The sequence below is a fragment of the Puntigrus tetrazona genome, chromosome 17 (genome assembly GCF_018831695.1).
Source record: "Puntigrus tetrazona isolate hp1 chromosome 17, ASM1883169v1, whole genome shotgun sequence".
Taxonomy (NCBI): Eukaryota; Metazoa; Chordata; class Actinopteri; order Cypriniformes; family Cyprinidae; genus Puntigrus; species Puntigrus tetrazona.
The window spans coordinates 9,207,250-9,226,672 of record NC_056715.1 but is presented as its reverse complement, the minus strand read 5'-3'; the positions used below and the strand labels follow the sequence as shown (position 1 = coordinate 9,226,672).

The 19,423-nt window shown below is 37.7% G+C and overlaps 3 protein-coding genes across 4 annotated transcripts in view; 1 reads left to right on the top strand and 2 right to left on the bottom strand.

The window, feature by feature from the left end:
- Positions 1–27: 27 nt before the first annotated feature.
- Positions 28–6,002, bottom strand: qrsl1 (glutaminyl-tRNA amidotransferase subunit QRSL1). Its single transcript, XM_043262216.1, has 11 exons — positions 5,902–6,002; positions 5,423–5,582; positions 5,207–5,305; positions 5,006–5,102; positions 4,450–4,611; positions 3,450–3,625; positions 3,246–3,358; positions 2,446–2,638; positions 2,183–2,300; positions 1,033–1,238; positions 28–607 (listed from the first exon to the last, which is right to left on the bottom strand). Exons 1-11 carry the CDS (start codon positions 5,962–5,964, stop codon positions 390–392), a joined length of 1,605 nt encoding a protein of 534 aa, XP_043118151.1. The 5' UTR covers positions 5,965–6,002; the 3' UTR covers positions 28–389.
- Positions 6,003–6,066: 64 nt separating this feature from the next.
- On the top strand, positions 6,067–11,655 carry rtn4ip1 (reticulon 4 interacting protein 1). The gene is made up of 9 exons (XM_043262217.1): positions 6,067–6,466; positions 7,063–7,214; positions 7,337–7,405; positions 7,492–7,616; positions 8,268–8,316; positions 8,432–8,565; positions 8,663–8,846; positions 10,102–10,194; positions 11,359–11,655. Exons 1-9 carry the CDS (start codon positions 6,235–6,237, stop codon positions 11,479–11,481), a joined length of 1,161 nt encoding a protein of 386 aa, XP_043118152.1. The 5' UTR covers positions 6,067–6,234; the 3' UTR covers positions 11,482–11,655.
- The window catches only part of crybg1a (crystallin beta-gamma domain containing 1a), a 36,360-nt gene continuing 28,566 nt past the window's right edge, over positions 11,630–19,423 (bottom strand). For both annotated transcript variants that reach the window (XM_043262213.1, XM_043262215.1), the window contains 12 exons: positions 18,710–18,885; positions 18,401–18,527; positions 18,072–18,217; positions 16,720–16,846; positions 16,560–16,589; positions 16,107–16,219; positions 15,845–15,977; positions 15,081–15,220; positions 14,828–14,951; positions 14,335–14,493; positions 14,071–14,233; positions 11,630–12,871 (listed from right to left, as the gene is read on the bottom strand). In XM_043262213.1, coding sequence (XP_043118148.1) covers positions 12,783–12,871; positions 14,071–14,233; positions 14,335–14,493; positions 14,828–14,951; positions 15,081–15,220; positions 15,845–15,977; positions 16,107–16,219; positions 16,560–16,589; positions 16,720–16,846; positions 18,072–18,217; positions 18,401–18,527; positions 18,710–18,885 — 1,527 coding nt within the window. In that variant the 3' untranslated portion in view covers positions 11,630–12,782. The remainder of the gene's footprint in view (positions 12,872–14,070; positions 14,234–14,334; positions 14,494–14,827; positions 14,952–15,080; positions 15,221–15,844; positions 15,978–16,106; positions 16,220–16,559; positions 16,590–16,719; positions 16,847–18,071; positions 18,218–18,400; positions 18,528–18,709; positions 18,886–19,423) is intronic.

Here is a 19,423-nt window from a genome sequence, read left to right as displayed (position 1 = left end):
CGGAAAAAAATGAATATTCAGAAGTTATTTGGCATGATGGTTACTTTACCTTGACTCAAGTTTTCCCTCCCTGAATTAAAGGTTTACAGGAGGTCATTTTTAACATATAAACGTTTTTATTATAATCTGAATTTCCATTACCGACTATGCTTTATTGTTATTAGCCAGTTTAAGTCCATCTACATCAATGCTGCAGGATATATATAAATTATATTTTGAGAAAATGACGAGACCGTGAATCATACAGACCACAGTCCAAAATAGAGACAGCGCTCATACAGAACTCACACTAACATTCTCACTTCTTTTGCAGCTAGACACCAAATTTAACCCTCATAGGTGTCACTTCCTCTGACCTCTGCCCAATAAGTCTTGGTTATGCACCATGGTTAAGATCCTGTCGTATGTGTTCTTTCTTTGACTGATCGGTCAAACTCTCTCTCGTTTGAGTCTCCATGCAAATGGATCATTGGAAAGTTGACTTGTTGTTCCATCCAGTGGGCTACTGTCAACAACTTCCAGTCCTGTAGTGTCTGACCAATCAGCTGCAGGCCGATAGGAAGACCTCGGTGTGAGAGGGCTGTGGGGACTGTAACAGCAGGCAAACCTGTGGTGGAAAAAGAGTACTGATAATATACATATACATATGCAGGATTTATTTTGGCTTAGAAAATATAAGAAAATATAAATATGAGAAAAAGATTAATAAACTTTGGTTTTGTTGGTTGGTTTAATGATCCATTAATGGCCCGTTGTAAATCTGTTTATGGTGCTTTAGGGAAAAAAACCCACTATACTCAAACGGTCACACGTGGCTGGAGGCCACATGCCCTTCTTGGTTGTTGTTGCCACGCAAAACTCCCTGACTTACCTCAGTAAGATAAAAATCACTCGTCAGATCAGGTGATACGAATCATATTTGCAGAGGTAAACCAGATAAGCCCTCAAGGACATGCAAAGGATGCAACCCTATAGAACCTTCTTGAAATGAAGTGGAGTATTTTCTCGGTCAAATTCACTTCCTGTGCATACCTGCCATGTTGACAGGTTGGGTGAAGACATCCTCCTGAGCACTGCGTGTTCGGTTGTCTTCCTGTATGAAATCTGAGTAGCGCGTTGCATCGCTCAGTGTTGTGGGTGTCAGGAGAACGTCTATGCCAGAGCGGAACACATTTTTAAAATCTTCAGTGATAAGACGACGCATCTGTTGAGCTTTCACAAAGTAACGCTCGTAGTTTCTGAAAGGAAAGGGAGTGAAATGTGAAGATTTGAAATGCTGATATCTGTAACACATCTATGAAAGCAAAAAGAGGACACGGCTTCATAAAAATACCAAAATCTTTGCCAGCTGAAAATAACTTGAAGATATTGTGATAAAATGTTTACATTTTGGTGTTAATTTAAAATAAAATAAAATCATTTTGAGACATAGAGATTTTATAACTTATGTACTACCGTTGTTGTTTATTTTTTTATGTTTTAAACAAGCCTCTTACTCTCACCCTATGTGCATTTATCTAGACATCATACAGTAAAAAATTATTTAAGGTAACTGTATTCTATTTTAATATTTAGCAAAATGCAATTTATTCCTTTTATGGAAAATATGAATTTTTAGCATGCATTCCTCCAGTCCTCACTGTTATTTTAGTTCATCAATGCAATGCTTTCTTTTTTTCTTTAAATGTATTAATTTACTAAAACAAAACAAAATAATAATAAAAAAATATATAAAAATTGGTTACACTTACAATAAGATCCTATTTTAGTGTGGTTAATGCATTATGTAACATGAACTATCAATAAGCAATACATTTGCAACAATATTAATGTTAGCAGAGGTCCATTAAATAACATTTAACAGATACCACCTTTGATTGGTTAGCTCATTTTAACTAATGTAGTTATCTACGCTTATTATAAAGAGTTGCTATCAAATTTGACTGACCCCAAACTTTTGAACAGTTAGCTAACTATAAAAAAACAATGCGTTACCAATGCAGTAGTAGAAACAAAGCTTTGTTTTGAGAAGTGGTAAGCAAGTATAAACTACTCACAACACAGTTTACCACATTTTGTACTTCTTTAAAAAATAAATGTGCACGAGAGAGGTGAATATTGGTGAAACCAATGAATAAAACAAAATCTAAAACAACAGTGGTTCTCTTTCTGAGGCTCTCACGATTTCAGAAGGAAGTAGTTTCCTGATAGGATTCTTCGGCGAACCACATTGTTGAAGCCTTCGTGTCGTGTGGTGGCATACATGGAATCTGTGGAGCTGTCGACTTTACTACGATGACCTAGAGAGAACAAAAATGACTGTTCAAAACTGAAATAGAGAAGTTAATATTTTAGTTTGTATTTGTAGCTTTAAATGAACGAGTTCATTTTAAATCCATGGTGTTTGCACGTCACATTGTTTTGACATGTTTAAGCTTTACACACCATATTCAAGCCCATCGAAACGTGCCATGTTGGACGCAACCTCAGAGCAGCAGAGGACATGGTAACAGACGATGGAGTGCTGTGTGTGTGGCAGAGATACTTCTTGTACCCGTGCCCCTGCCTGCTCAAACATGGCTGCGACTCGACTCCACTGGGCCAGAGTGTCTTTAGACAGGCCCGGGCCGTGATATTCCTTAAATCATAGAAACTCTATTACAGTCTCATACAAACATAGGTTAATCTTACAATAGCTATGTTTCCATCTAAACATTTGAATTAACACACATAAAACCTTCGCGTTTAAAACACTGTTTCCATCCAACGAATCAAAGAACAAAATCGTCACTTCCTGGTAAACTAACTTTTACTAAGAAAACTAAGAATAGTTTTCATGTTAAATATGAAGCAGCATGAATTAAATTGAAGCGAAATAATTATTACCGTGATATAGATCAAAGGTTAAAAAAAGACGTTTTACATTATAATTACATGAATTATAAGATTTAAAATTATAACATGCTACTAAGAGATAATAAAATAGGCTTCACTTTCTTCATGTAAATTTTTTTAATATATTTATTAATTAAGTAATAGTAGCAGTAGTAGTCATTTTTATATATATTTTTAATATATTTTATATTTATATTTTCATGGAAAAACTATTGAAAAAAAGTATAATAAATACAATAAAACAGCCACTTTATTCTTGTATGACCTAGTGACATCTGGTAAATACCACTTGATCAAATCTAACCCACGTCAAGTTGCTGTCCCCCAGTGAATGACCTGAATGCACGTACCTTTGGTATGCCAACACATATGTCTCGAATGTCAAAGTGTTCAGGGAGGCTGGGTGGAGTGCTGGGTGCCTGGACAGTTGTCGAGTCTCTCTCATCCCGGCCCTGCAGAGTCCCTAAAAAACGGAATCAATCAACAACAGAAAGTACAGATTTAAATCAGTGACCCGTATATGTTCATCGATCACACTCAAGCGGATTGCATACTCAAGACAGTGGCAGCATCGTGGACGCTCCTGGTCATGATTCCTGGCACATCCATTGAGTTAACCAGAGGGATGAGTCCGTGACGAGAGAGCAGGCCATAAGTGGGTTTCAGAGCCACGACCCCACAGAGAGAACCAGGGTTTCGTGTAGAGCCTCCTGTGTCAGATCCCAAAGCTCTAAGAGAAAAGACATGTGGAGCAGATTAGACATATAATACATACACATAATAATACGTTTTTTTTACATAGAGACTATGTACTAATCTTATATACATAAAACTATATAGCAAAAGTTCAAGCTAGATGAGTATTAAATAGGGATGCACTGAAATTTCGGCCACTGGAAATTATCAAACAAAAATGCTCACATACTCTGATTCAAATAGCTTTGTGGGATTATATATTATTTGGATAATTACTTTTTGGACAAAAAAAGTTATATCTGATTGTGTTGCATGGAAATGAATGAAAAAAAAGTAATGCTATTTAATATTAAGTTAAGTGTTGACTAACATGAACGAACAATACATTTCTTAATGTCTTAATAATGCTGTTCACTGTTAGTTCATGTTCATTCAGAGTGCATTAACTGCTAACAAGCACAACTGTTGATTTTAATAATGCATTAGTAAGTGTTGGCTCACTTACATTAACCAATATTAATAAATTAATTAATAAACTATCGTTCATTCTTAGTTCATGTTAACTATAGTAGTTAACTAACGATCCCTAATGTCAAGTGTTACCATTCTTAATATAACCTAAATTCTGTCCAGTTTACTTTCAGTAAAAGTGTGGTTATTTTAAAGGTCTTTGTATCATTAAAATTGTGTTAAATAAAACTGCAAAATTACTTAATATAATTTAATAAAATAACAAATAATCATTACAAAGCCTTTTTGGTTTAGGTTTTTTGCCCAATTACATGCAGAATTTTTATTTCAGTGCATCCCTAGTACTGAATGTAGCTTGCATGGCTTTATAGAGAGTTTTACACTTACAGGAAGCTGCTGAGAGACGCCACTGCTGCAGCACTACCCCCTGAACTTCCTCCAGTGATTGCCCAATCAGAATCCGGATCTTCTGTGCTCTGCTCACGGTACATGCTTGTGTAGCTCCACGGGTTACGAACTGGACCAAACACTCCATCTGTACTTCCAGCTCTTAAGAAAGAAAGAGTCGCTCAGATGTGCACCATACATAATCTATTGGACCTGGCGAATTATTTGTAATACAGTTCAAATGTTTGGGGTTTATAAGTTTTATAATCATGTTTAAGGAAGTATTTTATGCTCACCAAGTCTGCATTTAGATCAAATACACAGTAATGCTAGTCTGTAGAATATTATTACAATTTAAAAACTAATGGTTTTGTATTCATTTGATGGCAAAGATAAATTTTTTAGCAGCCACTTAGTCTTCAATGTGACATGATCTTTCAGAAATCATTCTAATTCGCTAAAACATTTCATATTATATATACACATACATATACATAGTAGTGTTAACTACTTTTACTAACATCGAAATTTTAAAAAGTATGTGTGTAAGTCTTACCCCATTGCAAACTCATCCAAATTAGTTTTTCCTACAAGTACTGCTCCTTGATCCAACAGCTTCTGCACAACTGTAGCATTGAATGGAGGAACATAACCTACAAAACGAAACAACAAAATATGATGTTCACAAATCATCCATGAAACATCTAATTTTCTACGCCTTAACTTAGGCTACTGCCTTAATGGACTTTTAGCTGACCTTTAAGCATGTCTGAAGCACAGGTAGTCTCAATGTTCTCTGTGCAGAAGTTGTCTTTCACTGAGAAGGGAATACCGTCCAGGGGACCAAGAGGTTTACCTTAAAAGAAAATACATGGAGCACAAGAAAATTATTATTTAGCCATGAAAGATTTATACACTTTATGGGACACAGACACACACACACACACACACACACACACACACACACACACACCTGTTCGGAGCCTGTTGTCTGCTCTCTGTGCTTGCTCCATAGCTGTCTCCTCTGTAATGGTGATAAATGCATTCAGATAATGTGTCCTTTGTATTTGGTTGATGCATTTTCTGCAGAGCTCCGTGGCAGACACCCTCCCATCCCTCAGTGCCTGGGACACCTGCAGCAGGCAGAGCACATTTGACCAAAAAAAAAACATTTACAGTGTTTTCTAGGTGTGTATATATATATATATATATATATATATATATATATATATATATATATATATATATATATATATATATAAGCCGTTTGAAAAATGAAACATTACAAAAATAGCTTAAACTTTCAGACTGGCCTTAGTCTCACAGCCTTATCAGGTTTATTATTATAACATAATGTAACAGGGTGCCAAAAAACAGTGCGGTGAATGTTTAGAAGGTCTAATTTTTAGTTACGGGTACGATAAGGTAATTAAAGTTACAATAAAGACAGACCTCTCTTATGGACAGGCCGAGCATCGCCGACGCCGGACGAAACGCTGCACTGGAGGCTGACATGACACTTCCCGTTGACCTCGCTGACGTCCCGTCATCTCTGCTTTCTGATTGGTCAATCGAAGGGCGCTGCTGCATGTGATTGGTTCATTCTGTCGTGTGAAAGTTCACCGGGTTGTTTTGACTTTGCAGGACACGAGATGCGTTTAAGCTGAACCTGAGAGTGTTATAAAGCAGTTATAGGTTTTATTTACAACTAATGACGGGTTTATGACACTGTAGGAGAGACTGCCAGGAGGAGAGCTTTAGCGTTTAGCATTAAACTGATTAATCATGCTTATGTGTAGACGGTGGTTGGTGTGCTCGCTGAGGGGTCAGATTAGGCGCTTGAGTTTCTCAGCCTCCCGCAGGAGTGTTATGCCCGCTTGGGTCATCGACAAATACGGGAAAAACGAGGTGTTGAGATTCACCAAGAACGCAGCGCTTCCGATTATCCACTATCCCAATGAAGTGATCGTGAAGGTGCACGCTGCGGGGTTGAACCCGCTCGACATCAGTATGAGGGGTATGTGACTTTGATACCACCGTATTTATACGCGCAGTTTCTTTTTGTGGCATGGTTCTAAAACGTTGACCATGCATCATAAAGAAAATGTTTAAACCATGCCGCACAATCATAATAACTGCCTTGTCGCTATGAGCCGACATTAGTGGGGCTGTATTATATTTTTATTCAAATGTTTTTACATCTGTTTAACAGCATACAATATAACCATATATTATCATTTATTAATAGGCCGGTCAAAACCAAGCTTTCCTGAAATCCAAAACGCTTAGCAACCACCCAAAACACCAGCATCTGCCTAGCAACAAGCTTGTTAATGAGTTTTGCACTACTTGAGAAATGGTAAAAGAGATGCACTTGTTTTAAAGGACAAGATTTAGAAAAGGTGTAGTTGTTTAATTAAAAAAAATAAAACATTAAGAATATTTGCTAATAATTCATATCTGCGTTTTTTACGTTTTAAGTGAATTAAAACGTGTCACAAGGCATGTTGGGACCAGCTTGATTTTGTCTTTAATGGCATAAATGCTTAAGAAGAGTGTTTGGTAAGAGTTTATAGTACACTTAATGAAGTCTTTCTTTGTTGGTTCTTGTAGGTGGTTATGGAGCAGCTACTATGGCCATGAAACGTGACCCACTGAGCATGAAGCAGTCAGGCAGTGAGTTTCCTCTAATTCTGGGGCGTGATGTATCCGGAGAGATCATAGAATGTGGGCTAGATGTGAACTACTTTAAACCAGGAGATCAGGTGCCCTATTCAGATATTATATCATATATAATTGTAACTGTATCTATGTGATGCGCGCTATTAATCCTAAACCACAAGTCGTCCGTTATCGAGGCCAGCGTCTGCTTGTTTTTCTCCATCAGGTGTGGGCCGCTGTCCCTCCGTGGAAGCAGGGCAGCCTGGCAGAGTTTGTTGTTCTTAGTGCCAATGAGGTACTTATGTTTTGTGTGATATATATCGATACAACAGTTGTCCGTACTGCGGTCTCTATCTATAATAGTTTATGTCTGTGGTTTAGGTGTCTCACAAGCCCAAATCACTGAGGCATGTTGAAGCAGCGTCTATCCCGTATGTGGCAGCGACAGCCTGGTCTGTCATCGTCAATACTGGCGGCCTGAACAAAGACAACTGCGCTAAGAAACGGCGAGTATTTTAGTGATGGACTCACACTATCTGTAGTTTCTGTTGAGTCACCCAGAGCTCATCCGATTAAAGGGGTCCTGTCGCAAGGAATTGAGTCTATCTTTTTAAATCTTTTGTCTTGTATTCTTTGCAGCAGCATTGTTACTATTATTCCTGACACCATTAATTAGAGTAAAATGGGGAAGACGTGGCACTGCATTTCATTTCAAATGCTTAAACAATTCAAATGCAATCCTAAGGAACACTGTAAAATTAAGTGGAAAAATTACTCAAAAATGACTTAACATATATCTTATGACCCCTATGAACTAAAAATACTTGTTGTTCCTCTCTGCTTTTTATTTTGTGTGTTTCTGTCTCATTTTATCACCAACCTCTAATCGATTCCGTTAATTATGTCTTCGCAGTATTAACTGAATTAGCATGTCCCAAAATTAGATTAGAATCCTCAAAATAATTACACAATTACATTAACTACCATACTGAAGCATTAATTTGACAAATGTGCTACTTTATTTATTGACAGCCATACCATTATACGCAGGAAGTTCCGCTTTGCTTGCTAGATAATGATGTCAGCAACACTTGAACACAGCCAGGATGGTTTGAAATGAAGAGCGACTGTAATAGATGTGTTCTGTCCTCATGCAGCGTTCTTATTCTGGGGGGATCGGGAGGAGTGGGAACCTTAGCTATACAGGTGATAATAATGATAAAGTTTTGCATTTTTCATTTTGTGTAATCCAAAAAATGACAATTCCATCTGCTTAATGAGTAATAAAACACATAATCGTCAGCTTTTTGCTTCTCTGCAGATGGTAAAGGCCTGGGGTGCCCATGTGACTGTGACATGCTCCCAGAATGCCGAGCGGCTGGTGAGAGATCTGGGTGCTGATGATGTCGTGGACTACACTTCTGGACCAGTCGAAAAACTACAGACATTACAAAAGTTTGTTTTTGGACAACCATTTTTTTGTTTTGTTTTTTTGTTTAACTTGTGATTGACTCTCTCTCTCTCTCTTTCTCTTTCTCTCTCTCTCTCTCAGGTTTGATTTTATTTTAGACAATATTGGGGGTGAAACTGAGAAATGGGCGCTAGATCTTCTGAAACCCTGGAATGGCGCTAAATACGTCACTCTAGTAACACCGTTCCTTCATAACACAGACCGCCTGGGCCTCGCAGACGGAATGATGCAGTCCGCAGTCACCGTAGGATGCAAAGTGCTGAAGGTAGGGACTTCCCTTCCATCTGCTCAGGAAGAAAAAAAGTGAGTTTGTTCTGCCTCAGAGGCTGAAACTCCTTTTATTTTGTAGTTTATAACCATGACCTTTCATAATGATGTATGTGTGGGTGAATTAGCAGCATGTATGAATCACTTAAGGTCCTCTCTTAAAAATAATAGATGAAAGTAAGTGAAGGGGACCTTTTCATCCTACAAACCAGATTTGTCTGTAGTCTGACAATCAGAAACCAGAAGCGATTGTAAGTGGGAATGCTACTGGCTAGCTTATATATACAATACTGGTCAAAGGTTTTTTTTTTTTTTTTAAATGTTTTTAAAATAAGTGTCTTATGTTAGGCTGTATTTGATCAAAAGTACAGTAATACTGTGAAATCTCTATTTAAAAACAATTTAAAGTGTAATTCGTTCCTGCCATGGCAAAGCTGAAATTTCAACAGCCGTTACTCAAGTTGTTACATTAACATTCAGAAATGATTGTAATGAGCTCAAAGAAACATTTATTACTATTGTTATTATCAATGTTGAAAAAAGTAGTGCTGCTTAATATTTCCACGGAAAGGTTTTTTCATGAATAGAAAAGAACAGCATTTGTTTTGTTTTTTTTCTTCTTTTTAGAGATTGCTTAGATCGTGCTGCTCTTAAACTCACTAATCCCTCTTTGTAGATTTTTCATGTGGTTTCTCAGAGCACTCTTTTTGGCGGCCGATGTTGTTTTTGCAGGAAATATACACTGGTCCTTTTTTTCCGACATAAAAAAAACAACACAATTTGTTATAGCAGCTCAGCGCAGCACTAGTACTAGTACTGATTTCTTCTATTTTGCTAAATATCTTCCACATTTTAATTGCATTCCTGACACTTCATTTCAAATACTACCATATTTAGGAGTGACTTTAGGAGTCCTTTTTAGCACACGTTCACAGTTAACATAAAGTCATGATCAGTGATCTCACTTCAGCTGCTGATGACCCAGTACATGGCTGAAGATTTCTCGATCAAACACGCTTTCCTTTCACAGCCATGACCCACCTTTTTCACAGCGTTACACCACCCTGTCCTGTGGCATATAGGGACAGAATAAATGATTTAATGGATGCATATCCTGATCCAGAATGAAAGAAATGAAATGAAGAAGGGTCGGGAACCTAAACCCGATCGCCTGACACCGTTTCACTCTTTTGTGGAGTCGGAGAGAGAAGGTTGTTCAGTATTAACTCCGTCTCTCTCTCTCTTATTCTCAGCACCTCAGGAAAGGAGTGCACTATCGCTGGGGTTTCTTTGCTCCTAGCGGCCCTACGCTGGATACGATTAGTGAAATGGTTGACGATGGAAAGGTACAGCATTCTGAATGTGTCTTGATCTTTATCTTCACACATACGAGCACTTTGGGTTGTTCTAAACTGACAGAGATTTACATCAGTTATAACTCAGCTATATAGATAAATCATATCTACTTTCCCCTGCACGCTACAATTTCACACAGGATGAAAACCAACACTTAACGAAACTATCTTTACCAGCAATATGTCTGTGATGACATTTGATATAACTTTGAATGCAGAAGCGAGACAGAACAATCTAGTGTTATGAACCGCATAACACTTCGTGGTGTGAACAACAACCCTAAGAGTTGCTAACTTTCTGATAACCATCAAGCGTGGCAGATAGCAGACATATACACAAGACAAACACGTCATTGCAAAAGCAGCCGTGTGATTTGCGAGTTTAATATCAGACTTTTCAGAAAAGCAGGAGACCAGAAGCAAAACGTTTGAATGTATACTTTCGTGTTAAGCCGTATTGGTAAGCTGAATACGTTTTTAAAGACTAAAAAAAAAAAGCTGCAGGATGCAGGAAATGCATCATCTTGTTTCCTTTAAAACATTTGCTGTTATGCCTGCATGTCATGCGTGTTTGCTAAACAGCTATGATTGTGTTTCCGCTCTCAGCTTTAAAACTGGCTTTGTTTCGAGAAGATATTCACGATAGTACAATGATGATGTTTAATATTTCAATTAATCCTGTTGGAAGTCTAATGCATTCATTTGTATTCGTATTAGTGTTACTATCGCTTCGGATTGTAGATCTTAAAATGATCAGTTGACATTTTATAAGGAAATGAATCGGTTAAGCACATCATTTTTCCTCGAGACACTGTAAACGGCACATTTACCATGAAGGTGACTCACGATGAACAGGTACGATCGAAGCACAGCTTGGATTTTGTGTGGGTCAAACCAGCATCTTATTGTTGATCAGGTTGAAGTTTTAACCACAACGCCACATCACACCCACAGATAACCTACACTATACGCCCATCACCCACTTCTGCACAACCAAAATACATCGCATGCACATATATAAAGTGTGCATTCAGTGGATTTGGGTGAGATTAACATGATACCAGTGAATCGTTAACACGTTAAACTGCTGGCATTGTGCAAGTCCTAGACAGAGCATTTCAGTTCTAATTTTTTTGTTCCGTTTTGTTGTTGTAGGTCCATCCTGTGGTGGAGGAAGTGTTCTCATTTGCTCAAGTGCCCCAAGCCTTTCAGAAAGTAGAGCAGGGTCATGCTCGTGGCAAAACTGTGGTTTCCATAGTTGAACACCAAAAAGAGTAACTATGGCAACCAAACCCATATGCTGGGACTTTTTTTTTGACTGTTGAATTAAAAGTATTTTGCATTACAAAATTAACCAACATGTCCCATTCAGTGTCTGAAACACTTTACTGTAATATTCATAAACAACAAGTCCAAACAAAACAAACACAATAAAAAAAAGTTTTATTCTAATTGTAACAGTGTATTTTGGAAATATGGGCACGGACACACAAAAACTAAAACAGATTACTGAACATATCGGGAAAATTAACACACATACACATAAACAACTACCAAAAAAAATCTTTGTAAAAGAAAACAGAAAGAAAAAGCTGTAAAAGTAGAACAGCAGATCAAGGATCAGCTGCCTTTCAAATAAATGTGAGTTTGTGAACAGGAACGAACTGATGCCAGATCAGCACAGCTGGGAGGAAATGTTTCTATAATGTTCTAATACGTGCAATAGTGCTTTTTAGTCTTACTTTGCAGAATATTCATACTAAAAAAATACTTTGTGCAGCAACTGTGTAGGAGTCAACAAATTCCCACATTTTGCTTTCAGCGAGCTTGAAAGGCAATAGATGCTGCCTTACATTCAGTGAGGTCTGTAATACCTTGTTTGTTTTCTCGTTCGTCTGAACAGCAGTTGCTCATCTGGTGTATTTAAAACGTGCAGTTTTTGAATATTTCAAGCTATCAGGAGCCCTTAAGCTTTTAAGGCGCTAGTAAAACATCTACTATACTAAGTAGTATTAGTATATGAAAATATTATGTATCTGTGATTTAGATATTTCTTGCAAAAAAATAATTTAGTAATACACAGCTACTTATAAATTGGAAGAAGGTGCTTTTTGCCTCTAAAAAGCGTAGTTATGACAGGCGAGGATTAAAGTGGGGCGTAAAACTAGACTAACCTTGTTCCTTTGCTGACACAAAAATGAACCAGGTCACCTAAAGTGTAGCTACATACAAATGATGCTAGTGCGCCCTCCTTTGGTACTATGACTGCATTGCAAGCAGGACAGAACTTTGTGTTTCTGAGCCAATGCAGAGAGTATCAACAAAAAAGTACTAGCGCAAAAGATAATGAAACTGTAGCAGGTCTCAGTAAGGTCCTTGATACATCACTCATGTAGACAACTGTAATCTAAATGGATGATTTCACAAGATTTGGTCCCGCACACATTCTTATCTGAGGATAATGGTCCCATCAGAGTCATTTTTGGGGTACAGATTGTCATCATCTTGTCAGTGCACATGATTTAGTGTTTCTGCTGAATGGCAGGAGTTACAGAAATGCCTCGGATTTGACCGAAGCACTAAAGGATTTCCACAGTCCATCTCTGGTTGGTTTTCTGCTCATCAAAGGAGTTGAGAATCACCTGGTTTTTATCATACTGTTGGCCACCTGGATTAAGAACAGATGAAGAAGGTCAAATTTAGACTCTTTCAATTTAAAATACAAATCCATTAAAAAGTTTAGATTTAGATTTTTTTCTATAGAACTTTTTAGTCAGCAAGAATGTATTAAATTGATCAAAAGTTGTCAGACATTTATGCTACAAAATACTGCCATTTCAAATAAAAGCTGAACGTTCTAATGATAGGAACTGTAAGAAATGTTTCTTGAGCACAAAATCAGCAAATTAGAATGATATCTGAAGGATCATGTGACACGGAGGACTGGAGTAATGACTGCAGAAAATTTAGCTTTGCATCAACTGTGATAAAATGCATTTTGAAATACTTAAAAAAAAATGTAACTTTAAATTATAATAATCTTACACAATATTAATGTTTTACTCTTTTGTTAGCATATAAATGTAAAGTTAGTGTAACACATAAGGTGTTCACTAGATGGCAACAAATAAGAGGTTCTGTGCTGAATGACATCAGGGCGGCGCTCAAGTTACAGAAATTTGAAACACAAACAAGCTCACTCTCAATTCAGACAAAAACAAAAGAAGCCATACAGCAGTCATCTTTTACCAGAGATTACCGTCACAATAAATAATTTACCCTCAAATTTCAGCCTTTTCAAGTCAAAAATCTGACCAATGAATGACTATTTCCGTTAAACGTAAAAATACATAAAGACGCCACTCACAAAGAGGAATTTCTAGACAAAGCAAAACTTCAGCAACACATTTTAACCATAAATCCCCTCGAAATGTTATTTTTTATAGATTTTAATTATATTCATATTTTGTTAGAATAGTTGGTGGAATATAATTGGCACTTAGTTAATATTTAGTTAAATGCGTTAAATGCTAGCCCCTTATCCGTAATCCAGATTCGGACACATCTTCACCTCTGACAGGATGCTGTGGTATGCATGTAGGGTGGCAGTGCGATTGCCCGAGCAGATCGAGTGCAGTTGCTAATAGAAATACCACATAGGTATGATGTGACATCAGAATGTGTCATCAGTAAGCCATTATGAGCTCGTCAGTGGAGGGTGCAGTTTTATGACTGACAGACACACACACACACACGCCCCATGTGCATGTGAATGCTTCTCTCTTTATTGTTCCACTCCAGCCTTTCTGTTTCATTTCATTTTCTTTTCATTGTATTTTCTGTTATTCAAGTGTATAAAGTACTGACCTTTGACCTCCAGCACAAGGTCGGGCTTGAGATTGTTGCGTATGATTCCGTCTCCTGTGATGCTCCAGAATTGATTGTCTTTGCCCGGTTCAGGTGAGATATTCAACCTGCCTCCTGCCATCACCACTCCTCCAGACGTCTCCACACAGCAGTCCTCCACCATCTGAAGAAAAAAAAACAACAGAGAGATGCGGTTGTGATCAGCAAACAGAGCTATAGTCAAAATCGGCCGAGTACAGAAGAGGCAATCCGAGTCTCGAGTACCTTGCAGCGCAGTAGTCCATTCTCATAAACCCATATCTGCTCTGGACCACCGGTTTCCTCCTGCACTTGAACCCTGAGAAGCTTTAAATCATCCAGGGGTCCGGTCAGAGACATCAAACATCCTGTCTCTGCACTACGCAGCCGGAAATAAACACGTTTCTATCGAGGAGGAAACAGAAGATACGTGGTCATGTTTGGATGTTTGAACTAGCTATGAGAGAAACTGTTATAGAGAAAGTAGTTTATAAACTCCAGATCGCATTAATAATGTATTATGTAATCATGGGTATCAACAGTCTTATTCTGGATTAACTGGAGTGTGTTTATGTCCACACGTTGTAGTGCTGGGTTTGCCCTGCCTTTATAAATGCGCTTCCCAAACAATTAACTCACACCTAAAAGCAAAACTCCTAAACCCCACTAGATCTGAACACACATCAAACACAAGTCATTTTTGCTTACTGAAAACTAGGCATGTGGTGGCGTTTCATACCTGAAGTAATGGACGCAGAGAGCCAATCTGTTCCCAGCCTCTGAACTTCTGCCAATCACCAATCTCGCTCGGATGGAGCAGGACCTGACGACCACGGAAGTTGCTGTATTCATACAGCACCCAGCTGATAATAACAATAAAACAGAAAAGTACTTTACATTTTATTTACTTCCATTAAGGAGAATGGTGACCCAAAATTCTGTGTATTCTAGGCATACGCCAAAATCTGAGCTTTGCTTCAGAAATCACTCACATTCCTCCATTGACCAATAGAGAGTTGACCCGCCCATCAATGCCAGCCAGAGACAGGTTCAAAATGCCATCGGTCAGAACTACTTTACGTCCTCTGAAGCCGGATTTACAGAAGAGTGCGATGGAGGGCATAGAGAACTCCTGAGTCCACAGAGAAACAACGATACATGTGTTTATTACAAAACTTTGATCATTTTATTATGGAAACCATATTCAGATATTGGCAAGGCTGTGCTTTCAATATGTTGCAATCATTTGTAACTTTTAGCCCACAAAACACTGAAGATGCCACAAATCTTTCTAGTTATTTCCTGCAAACATTTTCGCTTTCATTTCGCCTCACCACAATCATGACAATTATTTAAAGGACAAAAACAGACTTTTCTTTTCACTTTAATCAAAAATGTAACTACGTGACAGAATGTGTGAATACACTTTTGCTTAAAGACTATATTATTTTTGATTTACACTAGGTATTCTTTTTATATATTGTTTCAGCATTGTCATTCTTGCCATTACAATAAATTCTCACCCTATTTAGCCAGATTAACAATGTGTTCAATGTTGCGTCTAGTGTTCAAGTGGGCAGGGCCTAAAAATACATGATACAATACCACATCTATCCAAATCTATACCATAAATGACAGTAATACCTAGAGCCAAGACAGCAGGGTCTATTCTCACAACCTAATTTTCAATCGGACCAAATTAAATACCCTGCCTAGCCTAGGGACCTTTTTCTTCTAAACCCTCTTCAATACTTACATGTCCGACAGTGTGGAGGGAGCTGATTTTGCAGTCAGAGTAGAGTAAACCCAGAGCCTCGGGATTGGGGTAGTCTCCTTCCTCTAGTACATACATGTTGTCAGTGAACTGTGGGCCATCAAACACCACCCAGCTTCAAGCAAAAACATGTATAAAGAAATGTTGATTCATTTGAAACACCATCCAGCCTTACTGAACTCTCAAGTGTTTTGTGCACATTTCATGTTCTTGTGTGATTCTGTTTACAGGATGAATTTCTCACCTCCCAGCCAAAACTTTGCAAGACATGGGGTGGAAGCCCTCTGGCAGGAATGCCACACTTTCATCTAAAGCCTGCATTGCTCCCTTGAACCCCGGTTCAGCAAACAACTGCACCTGAAAATCAATAAGCGTCAGAGCGTTTTATCAGAGTATCACATGAAAGAAGCTTCAGAAAGCTTCCTAATCTAAAATCACTTTGACATAACATGATATAACATGATAAGAAAAATATATCTAGCTGACCATAATTACTAAATCTTCACTTCAGTTAAAACTAGGAATCTGTCACTCAAATCTGTATGCATCCCTGAATCTAGCATCTTTATTTCTCACATTTTGAATAATTTATTCAGCTGTATGTAGCACTCTCAGCTCTGATTAATATTTTTCAATTTATTGAACAGATTTCCTTTCATAATAAGATTCCATGTGGGACCATAATATTTAAACTTACCTTATATCTGGACAGTCCTTCAGCTTGTTCCTGAGGCATAAAAAAGAATTATAAGACGGCATGGGAATACAAGCACAAGCAAGCATTTATTAAGTAACAAATAAAATTGCCAAACAATAACGTTGCAAAAATAGAGCAAATATCACAGCTGAATTATTACCAAAACGGCAGGCTGAATTGACAAGATCTTGCAGTTGTGCGCTCCCCAGTCCTCTGGACTGCTGTAGAGACCCTTCTCTAAAACGTACAGCTCTCCTGAGAAGTGTACCTTCTCGAATGCTATCCACCTGTTCAGTCAGACATTAGAGCAGTTAGAGCTTTGTAACTCGGCAGTTCTGATCTCTATAATATGAACCGCATTGATTTCGTTTTCACAATTTTTTCAAATTTCACACATTTTACGTTCAGTAGGTAAAATACAAATAGTTTAATGAACTGATCTCAAGACAACCGGAAAAACATCACTTAATAATCTCACAGGGTTAAGTGTACGGCCCTAAGTTTACAGAAATCATATTTGTGACAGGTACATATAAGAAACATAATATGATTGTGAATCGGTGTTAATATAAACACTATTGTTTTAATTATCTCATAATTTATCATTTTATTGAAGAATGCCACACCTTTGACTCTGGCGCAACACTACATTGACACGTGTGTTCATGACACAGGATTTTTATGTGTCTGTTTGCATGTGAAGGACAGGAGAGAGAAGAGGTGTGGGTATGTTTGCAACATCATTGCTGAAAACTCTTTGATTAAAAAAGAAAACTAGAGTATGAGTGTGCCCCAGGATATATGACACCTCACATTCGTGTGCCACTCCTTTCATTATCAGCAGAGCAGGAATGTACTTCAACCATGAAGCAGCTTTAAAACATACCATATATAAGAGATACAGAATGAAGCCAATAACTGGCCTCATCCTCTCACCCTCTGTACACCTGTGTATACTGTATAGTTTACTTTGAATAAAAGGGTTTGTCAAATGCATGTGTCATGCTTCTCTTGTGAACATGTGTCAAAGACTGACAACGAAGAGAAGTTATTTTGGTGGTTTATAATATTATGTTTAAACCACTGATGTCACATGGACTAATTTACCGATGTCTTACTACCCTGAACATGTCAGTTACATTGTTCAGTTTATAGAGGGTCAGCTCTCAGATTTAATCGGTAATATCTTAACCTGTGTTCAGAAGAAGAACAAAAGTGAACTGCTGTATCAGTTGTACCCTTATGAACTAGATGAATGATAATATTTTGAAAACCAAAACTACTTAAAATATGGCTGGTGACTTTTGCACACTTAAATGAGTTAAATAATGCTAGAATTATCATTTGAGTGAACTACTTCGGATTTTATCTCTGTAAGCAGCTGCCCACAAGGGCTAATAAACATGTCACTGACAGATTTACAGCTGTACCAAGGTTGAGGGTTACGAAAGAAAGAAAGAGAGAGAATAATGCCTGAAGGAGGAAACAGGGAGTTTAGATGTAGATGCTTACACGCCAGAGAGGACTTCCATTGATTGTGTCTTTATGCCAAAGCCAGTGGTTTCCATGCTAATGACAGGTTCCAGCAGGTCCACATTCATCCCTCTCTCGTTGAAGTCCCGCTCACTGAACATTCTCACGTGAGGAGTCATGTAATCCTACAGGATGACACAAAACCATTTAAAAACGTACATCCGTGTACATAAAAAAAAAAAAGACCACACAAAGTTTATTAATGCTCGTCTTCTCCAGCATGCCTTACTGTGAGGAGGTTATGCTGTAAACTGTTTATTTAATATTAATTTTAAACTCTGATTCAGAAATGGTCTATGTATACATACTGCTATCACAGGACGTATAGATAGGAGCCTGTCTTCCAGTCCACCCCAGTCACTGAAGTCCGCATACTCTCCTTCCTCCAGAAGATACTGGCGACCCTCGAATCCCGGGGCAGAATATCCCACCCAGCTATAAATGAACAATAACAAGAATTACTGCTGGATCCAGCTGAAGGCAATGAAGCATCAAGAAATGAAGGTATGTTTATATACAGTAATCAGGTAATATCTTGATGACCTGGCTACCTTTCCGGACTTTGAGACCAAACCAAAAAAACAAAAACAAAAGCTGTATTGTAAATTTGTACTCACAGGCCACTCAGGATCTTCAGTGAGCCAACAGAACTCAGTCTGTTTCTCCTGGAGCTGTCAGGACTCTCAGTCTCCTCTTCTTCATTCTTTTCTTCCTCTCCTTCATCTAAGTTGTATATGTCCTTTTTGATCTCTATGAACTCTCCTTGAAACATTGGTTTTTCAAAGAGTAGGGCCTGAATTCCATTAGAAAAAAAAAACACTTTACAGCTTGCTGCATATTTAGAAAAACTATATGTCAAATACATTCACGTGTATTTTATGAGACACAACAGAAACCAAGTACATGTGAATAAATACTGAATGCAACACAGGCTACCATAGATTCAAAACTGGTTTTGCTTTGATCTGTTTGCTACATTTTCTTCACATTGATACGTCATCATTATTATTATTAAAGTTCTTAATTTTAAATTATTATTACATTAATAATACAAATGTATGAATTAATTAAAATTATACAAAAAAACAAATGTATGGCATGAATAAATAAATAAATTCTCTTGAAAAAAAATGTAAGGAAAAAGATAATTATTTCATGCACAAAATACTTTAAATGTTGAGTGTTTTAACTGGGGTGTGTTTATGTTTATATGTGCATACTCTTGTGGGCGGAATATTCAGAATTCTGTGAATTTTTCCCCCAGAGTCTTTGAGCCTCAGGCATAATCAATTCAAGCCCTGTATCCTGCGCTCAGAGCTCAGCAAGACATG

Excerpts from the sequence above, each read along its gene's own strand:
- qrsl1 (XM_043262216.1), bottom strand. The coding sequence starts at position 5,964 with ATGTCAGCCTCCAGTGCAGCGTTTCGTCCGGCGTCGGCGATGCTCGGC. Across the intron at positions 5,306-5,422 it reads AGACAACAGGCTCCGAACAG|GTAAACCTCTTGGTCCCCTG; the intron begins GTGTGTGTGTGT and ends TTTTCTTTTAAG. Across the intron at positions 5,103-5,206 it reads TGCTTCAGACATGCTTAAAG|GTTATGTTCCTCCATTCAAT; the intron begins GTCAGCTAAAAG and ends TTCGTTTTGTAG.
- rtn4ip1 (XM_043262217.1), top strand. The coding sequence starts at position 6,235 with ATGCTTATGTGTAGACGGTGGTTGGTGTGCTCGCTGAGGGGTCAGATT. Across the intron at positions 8,317-8,431 it reads TGGGAACCTTAGCTATACAG|ATGGTAAAGGCCTGGGGTGC; the intron begins GTGATAATAATG and ends GCTTCTCTGCAG. Across the intron at positions 8,847-10,101 it reads TAGGATGCAAAGTGCTGAAG|CACCTCAGGAAAGGAGTGCA; the intron begins GTAGGGACTTCC and ends TCTTATTCTCAG.